Source organism: Eriocheir sinensis, chromosome 38 (genome assembly GCF_024679095.1).
Source record: "Eriocheir sinensis breed Jianghai 21 chromosome 38, ASM2467909v1, whole genome shotgun sequence".
Classification (NCBI taxonomy): Eukaryota; Metazoa; Arthropoda; class Malacostraca; order Decapoda; family Varunidae; genus Eriocheir; species Eriocheir sinensis.
Window position 1 is genome coordinate 12,050,979 of NC_066546.1, and position 12,009 is coordinate 12,062,987.

A 12,009-nucleotide genomic window follows, 5' to 3' on the forward strand; every position below is an offset into this window, starting at 1 on the left:
CAACACCATCACCACCAACACCATCAATCACCATCACCAATCACCTCCAATCACCACCACCACCACCATTTGCCTCGAGTTTGCGGACTGACAAAGGGAAATGACCAACGCAACAGACAGGCTGACGGACGATGGAAATTAATTGGTTTAAATATAAACAAAGAAAAATAGAGGTAGGAGGTACTGTTATAAATAGGATAGATCAATTAATGGGTGAGTAAATGTGTGCTTTTATCATCAACCTTTTTCTGTTTTCTTGATTTCTCCTTTCTTTCGTTCTTCCTTTCTTTTCTTTCTCTCTCTTTCTCTTGTATTTTAACGTTTTCTCTTTCTACTTCCTTTCACAGTGTAATATGTTTTAAGTCTATACAAAATCTTAAAATTAATAGTATGTAGTGGGTAATTGATGAATGAGTAACATACTGAATGAAAAAAGTCCTGAATACTGAAAATGCTGATAATATTAAAATGAAAAATAGACTGGGATATTAATGAGGCACTATGAATACCTTGATTAGGCTATTAAGATGAAAGCATTAGGGAAAATATTAATGAGGTGATTTTAAAAGTTGATATGCGTTTTTTGTTTTTGTTTTAGATGATGGAAAGCAAGAATGAGAGAGGAAAGAGGAGAAAGAAAGAAAAAAAAAGAAAGAAAGAATGAAAAAGAGTAAAAGAAAAACGAAAGGACGAAAGAAAGAAAGAAGGAAAAGGAAAGAAAGGAAGAAAGAAAGGAAAAAGAAAGAAGGGAAGAGAAAGAAAGAGGAAAAAGAAAGAAAGGAGAAAAGGAAAAGAAAGAGAAACGAAAGAAAAAAGAAAGAAAGAAAGAAAGAAAGAAAGAAAGAAAGAAAGGAGAAAGAAAAACGAACGAACGAAAGAAAGAAAAAAACGAAAGAAAAAAGAAAAAAAATGAGAATGAAAGAACAGCTCGTAATTTTGACAGATTTTTGGGTGGGACTAAAGGCATCACAGGTTCATGAGTTGGAGGGGGAAGGGTGGTGAGCGAAGCGAGCATGCGCAGGTGGGGGAAATTGCGTTGTTTCCGTACAGTGGTGATGCCCGCTGGCTGGCACCTCAAAAACCCCATTAGGATTTAAACCCTGGTGTTCATGGCCAAGGCGGCGGCGTGTACTCCGGGACAGTTCCTCCTGAAGGCCTCTGCCAGGATGGAGTGCCCGGCGGGGTGGACGAGGGCGCGGCGGGAGAGGGAGTTGAAGAGATGGAGGGAGTAGGCGCGGGAGGCGTTGAGGAAGGCCGCCCCGTAGCCCGGCTCCTCCAGCGCCAGCCGCGTCAGGTCCTCGTACCTGAAGTGCAGCGGGTAGAAGAGTGAGGGAGGGTAGACGGTCAGGTCGCCGCAGTGCTCCGCCTCCAACTCCTCCGCCTCCTCCTCCTCCGTCTTGTCCTTCGTTGCTCTCTTGGGTCTCTTCGCCTTCCCTGGTCTTCCTCTCTTCTCTTCTTTCTGTGTGGAAATGAAAGGGAGTAGGGGATCTCTCTCTCTCTCTCTCTCTCTCTCTCTCTCTCTCTCTCTCTCTCTCTCTCTCTCTCTCTCTCACCTGGTTGGCACACAGCTGACGGAGGTGTCTCGTGACAAGCTCCGGACCGATTGTGCAGCATTTGGAGTCGTCGAAGGCAGAAGGGATATCCGCCACCACCCGCTGTAGTAAGAGTAGTAGTAGTAGTAGTAGTAGTAGTAGAAGTAGTAGTAGTAGCAGAAGAAGTAGTAGTTATCCTCACCCATGCTTCGAGAATACACTGACAGCCACGCTTACTCACCTCCATTAACGGATGTCTCTTGGGGAAGGCAGAGACAGCGATCGTGACAAGGTCGGGGTCAACGCGTGCCAGCCAGGGCCGCGGGGGCGTGTGGGAGGGCAAAGGGCGCAGGGTGATGGCGTCCAGGTCCACGTAAGTCCCCCCATGGACCCTGAGGACCTCGGACCGAACTGTGTCACTGATGAAGGCGGAAGCGCGTTCTGTGGAGAGAGAGATAGATGGCCCTATTCATAAGCGTCTCGGCCCTTCAGTTCGCCTATTTGAAAAGCCTCTCGTAGAAGTTGCTGGCGTTTTGGACTGTTTTGTGATCCTTGTGATAGTTTTGAGGGGCTTTTACACTGGGCAAATTTTCCGTGGATCTTCAGTCAAACCACGATTTCCGCTGGCGTGGTTCTCATATTTCCGTGGTTTTCTGACGTGTCCACGATCTTCCAAAGCTACGATAGATTTCACCGAAGGACGACGGTATTACTTGCTATCATCATCAGCAGCAGCAGCAATAACACGAAACAAATGAGAACCACGCTGGCGGAAATCGTGGTTTGACTGAAGATCCACGAAAACTTTGCCCAGTGTAATAGCCCCTTTACCCGACATCTGCTCCTGGAACTGGAAACCCACCCATGAAAGCCCGGTAATCCTCTCTGTGGCCTTGGAAAGTTATCGTAATGGGAGCCCTATACGATGTTAAGAGACCTCTCGCAGGAGTTGTTGGGGTTTTCATGGACTGTTTGTGATCCTAGTGAGAATTTTACCCGACTTCTGCACCTGGAAATGGAAACCCACTCATGAAAGCCCGGTAATCCTCTCTGTGGCCTTGGAAAGTTATCGTAATGGGAGCCCTATACGATGTTAAGAAGCCTCTCGTAGAAGTTGTTGGGGTTTTCATGGACTGTTTGTGATCCTAGTGATAGTTTTACCCGACTTCTGCTCCTGGAAATGGAAAACCACTAATGAAAATCAGGTTAATCTTCTCTGTGGCCTTGGTAAGCTGTCATAATGGAGCCCGATACGATTTTAAGAATAATGAGAGTGTGCATAATGAGGTTGGAGGGATAGTTGATGAAGAGGATGAGAGAGAGAGAGAGAGAGAGAGAGAGAGAGAGAGAGAGAGAGAGAGAGAGAGACATCCTTACCTTTATTCAGCATCCAGAGGCGATCGGCATGCCAGGCGGAGAGCGGTGACCTTCTGAACACAGCATCCAGGTCTAGCCACGCCATCCTGACCCCCGGGAGGCGAGTCAGCACCTGTGGAAGAAAGAACAGGTGTTATAGTAGTAGTAGTAGTAGTAGTAGTAGTAGTAGTAATAGTAGTAGTAGAAGTAGTAGTAGTAGTGTGCTTTGATGATGGTCTCTCTCTCACCTCCATCATCGGGTGGGCGTGGTCGAGATAGGGAGAGGTGAGTAGGACCAGGACGGGGCGGCGCAGGTGGTGGACAGCCGCGCTCTCCACCGCACACGCCTCCAGCACAGCAAGAAGAGGGAAAACATTAATCCCTTGCCTCTCACCCCCCTCTGGAAGACCTATCCCTTCTCCGATCCCATTTGCCTGACCAGTCGAGAGGCAATTTGAAAGCCTTGTCAAATTTGCGTTCTTGGGCGGGGAAATGTCTCATGATACGACCCTTAGAATCATAGCCGCAAATGTCAGCGAGAGAATAGGCAAAGGCCACTTTATCAAACTCCTCCAAACTTTAGTACACCTATTTCAAAAGGCTCTCGTAGAAGTTGTAGGGGTTTCCGTGGGTGGTTTCTTGATCCTGGCGGTAGTTTTGAGGGCTTCTGCGCCGTGAACGTGAAAAAAAACACTCATATCAACCAGACGTTTATCCTTTGTGGCAGTGAAAAACTGTCGTAAGATAAGCCCGCAACGCCTGATAATACGAGGCTAAGGGCCGCTTTCAGTCACTTTGTTTGTTTTAATCGTTACCAATGGCGGGGATCGACGCTATAGTTTTCCACGTGAAACTGGCCTATGTTGTAGTGGCGGCTGCAGGGGAAACGAGAGGTATTGAGAGTGTGGCTAGGCGCGGGGCTAGGCTAACCCCGCAGCCGCCTCGCCTCCATTGGTAAAGATCAAAACAAACAAAACGACTGTGAAAGCGGCCCTAAGGTTTGACTCATCCATACGTACCAACATATACTATCACTGTAATTAAGCTTTGGATCATCTCACGTAATCTCTGCGCCTCAGTTAACACCGATACAAGACTGGGGACATTTGAGAGGGCTTGTCTGTTGGCTGGGGTGAACTTTGCTACCTGAAAATCTACCGCAGAGTGCCCGATTCTTTTTGGAAATGGGTGACAGGTATCATGCCCGTATTCTTAAACGTCTCCTCACCTCAGTTCGCCTGTTTGAAGAGCCTCTCGTTGAAGTTGCTGGACTTTTCATGGAATGTTTTGTGATCCTAGTGATAGTTTTACAAGACTTCTGCATCTTGAACGAAAACCTCATCCATAAAAAAAGGTTGATCTTCGCTGTGGCCTTGGGAAACAGTTGCAATGATAGCACGATATGTTTGAGATTATGGACCTTAATAAATTATCTCACCTCTCGTGGCGAAAGAGATGCCCTGCACGAAGTCTGGGTGAAGAAAATCGTCTCTTCATTGGGGGTCTCAAAGGCTAGCCTCGTGTAACCTTCATCAGCATGGTAATGAGGACAAAGATGATGAACCCACGAACTCAAGTTTCCTTCAGTCACCCGTGAAGAAATCGCCGCCTGGGTGTCCATTTTCACTCCGGGGTGACGAAAGAAAGGGTTGCGCCTGTTTACGAAGTGAGCTGAGTCTGTGCCCGCGGAGAGGGTCAAGAGGGCCACGAGGCATCCCAGGAGTATGAACACTAGGGCAGACCATCGCCGGGGGACTCTGGACAGCCGTAACCAGTAGCGTACAAAGCGAAGGGGCCGCGGGGGACATGGCCGCCACGGTTTTGAAGGGTGAGGAGACGACATATCGTTTGACCCCTTCACCCTTTTACTTCTGTCGAAAAAAAAGTAGACCGTATCTTCAAACGCATATAGTGTACAGTGCCGTAATTCATGATGGGGCTAAGGGGGCTTTAGCCCCCCCAATATTTACTTTATATCATTTAACCATTTATGTTAATTTCTCCGATATTTTTGCTGGCCTTGTTAAAATTCGCTAGCATATAGCAACAACTTGCTCCCTAGCCGCTGACTCCTTGATTGTTGGCAGCACTGGCAGAACTGTTGTATATAATATCATGCACTTGGTTACTATGTTTGTCTATCGTCTACTTTTATGCAACCTCAACTTAGTAGACGAGCTATGACTGTAGCACCGTGATTGACTGGTCTTGTATGGGCAGCCCATACATTTAAGTAGTCTTAATAGTCAAACGCATTCCTCAAGCGGTCCCAAAATGGCCCTAAATGTGATTAATTTAAAAAAAAAAATCCTCAGCTGCGTAGGCTCGCTCCGCTCCTCCCCCGCCCACTCGTGAGCCTGTGATGCCCTCTGGCCCCCTCCAAAAATTTGCCAATATTACTGGTGTAGGAATGAGAACTCTTCACTGTATTAACATTTTTTTTCTTATATCGCTCTTAGTGTTGTTCCTATATCGTTAGTGTTGCCTCTATAGCGTTTCTTTACCGTTTCTATGTCGTGCTTCTATCGTTTTTCAATCGTTTCTGTATCGTCTCTGTATCGCTGTTTTTCTGTATCACTTCTGTACCGTTTCTATATCGTTGTGTTGTTTCTGTATCGCTTCTGTATCGTTTCTATATCGTTGTGTTGTTTGTATCTCGTTCTTTTATCGTTGTTTTGTTTCTATATCGCTTCTGTATCGTTGCTGTTGTTTCTGTGTCGTTCTTATATCGTTGTGTTGTTTGTATCTCGTTCTTATATCGTTGTGTTGTTTGAATCTCGTTCTTATATAGTTGTGTTGTTTCTATATCGCTTCTGTATCGTTGCTGTTGTTTCTGTGTCGTTCTTATATCGTTGTGTTGTTTCTGTGTCGTTTTTATATCGTTGTGTTGTTTCTATATCGCTTCTGTATCGTTCCTGTTGTTTTTGTGTCGTTCTTATATCGTTGTGTTGTTTCTATATCGCTTCTGTATCGTTCCTGTTGTTTTTGTGTCGTTCTTATATCGTTGTGTTGTTTCTGTGTCGTTTTTATATCGTTGTGTTGTTTTTGTGTCGTTCTTATATCGTTGTGTTGTTTCTATATCGTTCTTATATCGTTGTGTTGTTTCTATATCGCTTCTGTATCGTTCCTGTTGTTTCTATATCGTTCTTATATCGTTGTGTTGTTTCTATATCGCTTCTGTATCGTTCCTGTTGTTTTTGTGTCGTTCTTATATCGTTGTGTTGTTTCTATATCGCTTCTGCACCGTTTCTGTATCGTTGTGTTGCTTCCCTATCACTTCTGTGTCGCTGTTAGTGTTGCCTCGACACTGGGGAGGAAACTGGCCACCTTCGTTATTGTCACATATCAGTGTTATTAACTTTTTGGCTCTAGTTTTCCTCTTAGGGAGCTATTTTTGTCTGCAGCGCTGTTTAATTACAGTGCTTTAAGTTACTGATGATGCTGGCACGGTAACGGCCGAATGAGTGGTAAAAGCGAAAAAAATGAAACGCAAACAGCGATGTCAGAAAGCGGCAAAAACTTTATGAAACTATTATTAGCAATTATTACGTGATAGGAGTTATTTTTACCTCCTCGACGCGTCATGGCCAAGATGGAGCTGGAATTCTAGAGGGTCTCAACATTTTTGCAGTCTGGACCCATATTCTCAAACTTTTCGGGGATTACACACTCATCAGCTCTCCTCCTCCTACTGATAGTCTTCTACCTCTTAAATTCCGTCGCGATGTTGCCTCTCTTTCTATCTTATATCGATATTTCCACGCTGACTGCTCTTCTGAACTTGCTAACTGCATGCCTCCCCTCCTCCCGCGGCCCCGCTGCACACGACTTTCTACTCATGCTCATCCCTATACTGTCCAAACCCCTTATGCAAGAGTTAACCAGCATCTTCAGTCTTTCATCCCTCACGCTAGTAAACTCTGGAATAATCTTCCTTCATCTGTATTTCCTCCTGCCTACGACTTGAACTCTTTCAAGAGAAGGGTATCAGGACACCTCTCCTCCCGTAATTGATCTCTCTTTCGGCCACCTCTTTTGATTCTTTTTTAGGAGCAGCGAGTAGCGGGCTTTTTTTTTTATTAGTGTTTCCTTTTTTTGTGCCCTTGAGCTGCCTCCTTTGTTGTAAAAAAAAAAAGAAGAAAAAAAAGGCTCTTCAGTCTCTTCAGTGGGGGTCTCAAAGGTCAGCCTCGTGTGACCCTTGACCTTCATCTCACCAGCATAGTGACCCCTGAAGAAATCGCAGCCGTCTTGTCCATATGTTGTGTGTTTTTTACCATGAGCCTAGTGATAGTCCAATTGACGAAGCTTCTGCACCATGAAAAACACTCACGAGAACCCGACTAATCACCGTTGTGGCCTTCGAAAATAAGTGTTGTGAGCCGAAAGCGTGTGAGAATAGAACAGACATAACATCTCCTGCAGGAAATCTGGGTGAAGAATACCGTCTCTTCAGTGGGGGTCTCAAAGGTCAGCCTCGTGTGACCCTTGACCTTCATCACACCAGCATAGTAACGAGGACAAAGATGCGAAACCCACGAATTCTCATCCCCCTGCGTGACCCCTGAAGAAATCGCCGTCCATATTTCCTTGCGGCGGTGTCGAGAGGCGAGTCTGGACATGACATCTCTGCTCAAAGGTAAATTTAGGTGCATACTCAATGGTAGAATGTCTCAACCATCAACGAAAAAGGCGCTGCTAATGACCTAATGTTACCCGTTCACTATAATTTGTTCGCCGGGCGGTATATAACGAGCCTGTGCCTTCAATGCATTATAAAGAGGCAAAATTACACGTTAGATACTGAAGGGGGACGAAAATATGAGACGTTTTTCATCATGGAGGTATTTTTAACCCGCTTGCATGTAGTTGAGGCGGAGGAAGGAAATATGTGTGGGAAATTGAAGGGAAGGTTATCGGCGCATGGTTGAAGGACGGGAGCCAGCCAAATATAGTTCATTATCCTCTTTCTAATATTAGGTCTGCATGATATATGTTTTTTTACGGGATGTTGTGATTGAAGAGTTCCGAGACTTATGTTATTTTCATCTTCATTATCAAGTATCTGTTTTCTGTTATTAGGTTTTTGGGGTATCTATGATTTTTTTTATAGTAGGCTATTTTTGATTTTTCCGTTAGTTTTAATGTTTTCACTGGTATTTTTCTATTTTTTTACATTCTTTTTAATTTTTTGCCTTTATTATTTGTTTTGATATTAGGCTTTCTCTCTTTCTATTTTTTTTCTATTTCTATTTTTACGGTAATTGATGTTGCGGTAGAAGAGTTCCGAGGCTTTTGTAATTTTCATCAATATATCTTCATTATCAAGTATCTGTTTTCTGTTATTAAGTTTTGGGGTAACGCTATGATTTTTTTTTATAGTAGGCTATTTTTGATTTTTCAGTTAGTTTTAATGTTTTCACTGGTATTTTTCTACTTTTTAACATTCTTTTTAATTTTTTGCCTTTATTATTTGTTTTGATATTAAGCTTTCTCTCTTTCTATTTTTATTTATTTATTTTTTTCACGGTAATTGATGTTGTGATAGAAGAGTTCCGAGGCTTTTGTAATTTTCATGGAACAAATTTGAACAAGGAAAAAAATAATAGCCTAATTTCTACACCTTTTCATCTTACCAAACTCTATTCTCTCACTTATTTTTCTATTCATTTTCTCCGACCATCTAAAAAAAAATGTAAATGAAAAGAGAAAACATAAAATCATGCAGCGAGTCTCACTTAACCTCACCTGCCCTTCCCCTTCTCACCTGTTCTATCTTTATCTTCATCATTTTCGTCATTTTCATCGCCATTAGAGCAAAGTTTGAAGTCAAGGTTGCAAAGGAGACTCGAGAAAAGAATATGTTAATGATTTTGCGAAGTTTTGATCACTGTACATTGTGAGCTTGTGAATGTGTGCGTTTGGAATGGAGTATCTCTCTCTCTCTCTCTCTCTCTCTCTCTCTCTCTCTCTCTCTCTCTCTCTCTGTTTACCTATTTATCTATGTATTTACCTATTTTTTCCTTTCATTTCAACTATTAATTTGTCTATCTATCTATATTTATTCATTTCTGTCATTCATTCTTTTCTCCTTTCTTTCTTTCTTTCATATTTTCTTCCCTTCTTCCTTCCTACCTCTTTTATTCCTCTGTCATTCTTCCTTCTTTCGTTCGTTTTTGATTTGGCTGTCTATCTATATTTCTTTCATTTCCTTCCTTCATTCTTTCTATTCTCCTTCCTTCCTTTCGTGTCTTCCTCCGTTCTTCCTTCCTACCTTCTTTTCCTTTCTGCCGTTCTTCCTTCCTTCCTTCATTCCCTCCTTTCTTTTCTATCTCTCTTTCCTATCATTTATTTCATCTTTTTTTTTTTTTACTTATCTCCTTCATTAAAAGTTGATATCTTGTTCGCCCCTTTACTACCCCGAGTTTAATTTGCGGCGCACCTGAGGGACCGGGGGCAGGACAGGTGAGCGGGGGTCCCGATCTAATTAAGTCCAGGTATGTACGCGTGTGACTATGAAATTCTACTTTCCTCAGGTAAGAACTTGGGGTTAATAACATACCTGCCTAATTACACCCAGGTAGCGAACACACACACACTCTCTCTCTCTCTCTCTCTCTCTCTCTCTCTCTCTCTCTCTCTCTCTCTCTCTCTCTCTAAGATACGGCAATCACTTCTTTCCAGCCCGTCACCTTGCCAAAGCTCGCATTTACGATAACACGACTCAGACATCCACCAACAAATTGTCGTACATCTTTCCTTCCTCTCCCTTCACCTTTCTCTTTCCTATTTTCTTACTTTCTGTTCTCACGTCTCGCCAAATTCGTATTCCAAAAGAGTGGGAAAGAGTAAATGTGGTTAGGGGGAGGGGAAGAGCCGAGACAGTTTAGGAGACGAGCCGAATCTGCCCTGAATCTGAAACGTCCAGAGATGAAGACAAATCGTGTAACCCAGCGCTTTTTATGGAAATTTTTCGTGCCTCTCCTGTTTTGTTGCTGGCGGGGGCGACGAAAACAAGGTTGGTCTTATAAGGATGAATGGATCGAGGGAGGGAGGGAGGGAGAGAGGAAGAAGGAGGTTGTCGTACATGTTTTGCTGGTATTGTCGTACGTGTGAGTTGGTGTTGTTTTGATGTTGTAAGTATTGGTGGTGGTTAGGATGGTGGTGATGATGGTGGTACTACTACTACTACTACTACTACTACTACTACTACTACTGCTACTGCTATTAAAGAAAAGCAGAAGAAGAAGAAGAAGAAGAAGAAGAAGAAGAAGAAAAAGAAGAAGAAAAAGAAGAAGAAGAAGAAGATGAAGAAGATGATGAAAAAGAAGAAGAAGAAAAAGAAGATGAAGAAGAAGAAGAAGATGATGAAGATAGTGAAAAAGAAGAAGAAGAAGAAGAAGAAGAAGAAGAAGAAGAAGATGAAGAAGAAGAAGAAGAAGTCTCCATTCATCTTCTCCCCTTAAGCCTATTCTTTTTTTTTCATCTCCATCTTCTTCCCAATCAATCTATTTCATCTTCCACCATTCATTCGTCTTTCCTTCCCTCATTCCATCTCATAACTTTCTCTTCCTTATCATCCTCTTCTTCGTCTTCCGCTCCCCCTCCTCCTCCTCCTCCTCCTCCCCCTCTTTCCCTTCCTTCTCCTCCATCTTCCATTCACTCCTCTCCCTCTTCCTCCTTCTCTTCTTCCATTTTATCTTGACCTTTTTCCATTTCTACCTCTTCCATTTACTCTTCCTCTTCCTCCTCTTCTTCTTCTTCGTGTTCGTCTTTCCCTTCCTTATCCTCCTCTTCTCCCTCTTCCTCCTATTCTTCTTCATTATCTCTCCCTTCCTCCTCCTCTTCCTAGTTTATTTTTTTCCAGTTGCTTCTCTTCCTCCTCCTCCTCTTCTTCCTTTTTATCTTTTCCTTCTTCCTCCTCTTCCTTTTCCTCCTCCTCTTTCTTCTTTCCATCTTTCCCTTCCTTTCCATCCCCCTCGTTTTCCTCCTTTTTCTCCTCCTTCCTCTTACTTTTTTTATTCTTGCCGTCCACCTTTTTTATTTTCTCCTCTTCCTCTTCCTCTTCCTCCTCCTCCTCTTCCTCTTCATCTCTCCCATGTATGTCACAGAGAGGTAGAGGCAGACCAGAACAATCAGTGTAAATTGTTGACTGATGGAGGAGGAGGAGGAAGAGGAGGAGGAGCAGGGGAGAAGATTGGCAGGAAGATCTGTTTGATGTTTGGTACTTCTTTCTCTTCTTCTTCTTCTTTTTCTTCCTCTTTTTCTTCTTCTTCTTCCTTCCTTCCTTCCTCCCTCCTCTTACTTCCCTCTTCTTTGCCTCTCTTTCTTTACATCATCTTCTTCCTCCTCCTCTTTCTCTTTCTCTTTTTCTTATTTCTCTTCCCTTCTTCCTTATCATTCTCTTACACCTTTCTTTTTTTCATTTAATCCTCCTTTCCCCTTCAAGCTCATATTTTCTTAATCCTCCTCCACCTCCTCCTTCTCCTCCTGCCGCTCTTCCTCCTCCTCCTCGTTCTCTCCTTCAGGTCGAAAAATTATGAAAACCTTTTATAGAAAACGAAGTAAACTACGCTCCTACTTCCCACCTCTCTCTCTCTCTCTCTCTCTCTCTCTCTCTCTCTCTCTCTCTCTCTCTCTCTCTCTCTCTCTCGTAGGGCCTGTTTGGTCTGGTTATCTATGTAATTCTATGTAATTCTCCCTGGGGTCTCGGTTTTCCCCCGTGTCTCGCCTGTGAGCCAAATAGCGGATAATGCAAATTCAGGTAAGAACCTTTCCCTTGGGTCAGGTAACGCGTGCTCTAAGACAGGCACGTGAACTTTAAAGACGCAAATAAGACAGCTGAGAAATTAAAAGATGCATTTAAGATAACAACATGAGCTAAATGTCCCCTCACACATTATTAATCATGGTTGCACAAACGTGAGTGAACCGCTTCCATCGTGTGTGTGGGCGTGACTGACGGGTTGCGGAAATGAATGAGGAAAATCTGATAGCGACGCCAGCCTTTAGCTCGTCAAAGGCCGCGCAGAGAGTTTGTAATGGACGGGTCTGGGCAGACTGGTAATAGTGCAATCGATCTCATGGGAATACCCGAGAAAGAAACAGCTTGTAATATGGACGA

At 43.5% G+C, this 12,009-nt stretch overlaps 1 protein-coding gene across 1 annotated transcript; it reads right to left on the reverse strand.

Annotated features, from left to right (window-relative positions):
• Positions 1 to 1,199: 1,199 nt before the first annotated feature.
• On the reverse strand, positions 1,200 to 4,696 carry LOC127008805 (lactosylceramide 4-alpha-galactosyltransferase-like). The gene is made up of 5 exons (XM_050881204.1): positions 4,672 to 4,696; positions 4,327 to 4,415; positions 3,137 to 3,235; positions 2,910 to 3,021; positions 1,200 to 1,973 (listed from the first exon to the last, which is right to left on the reverse strand). The coding sequence occupies exons 1-5, from the start codon at positions 4,694 to 4,696 to the stop codon at positions 1,345 to 1,347; spliced, it is 954 nt and encodes a 317-aa protein (XP_050737161.1). The 3' UTR covers positions 1,200 to 1,344.
• Positions 4,697 to 12,009: the final 7,313 nt, after the last annotated feature.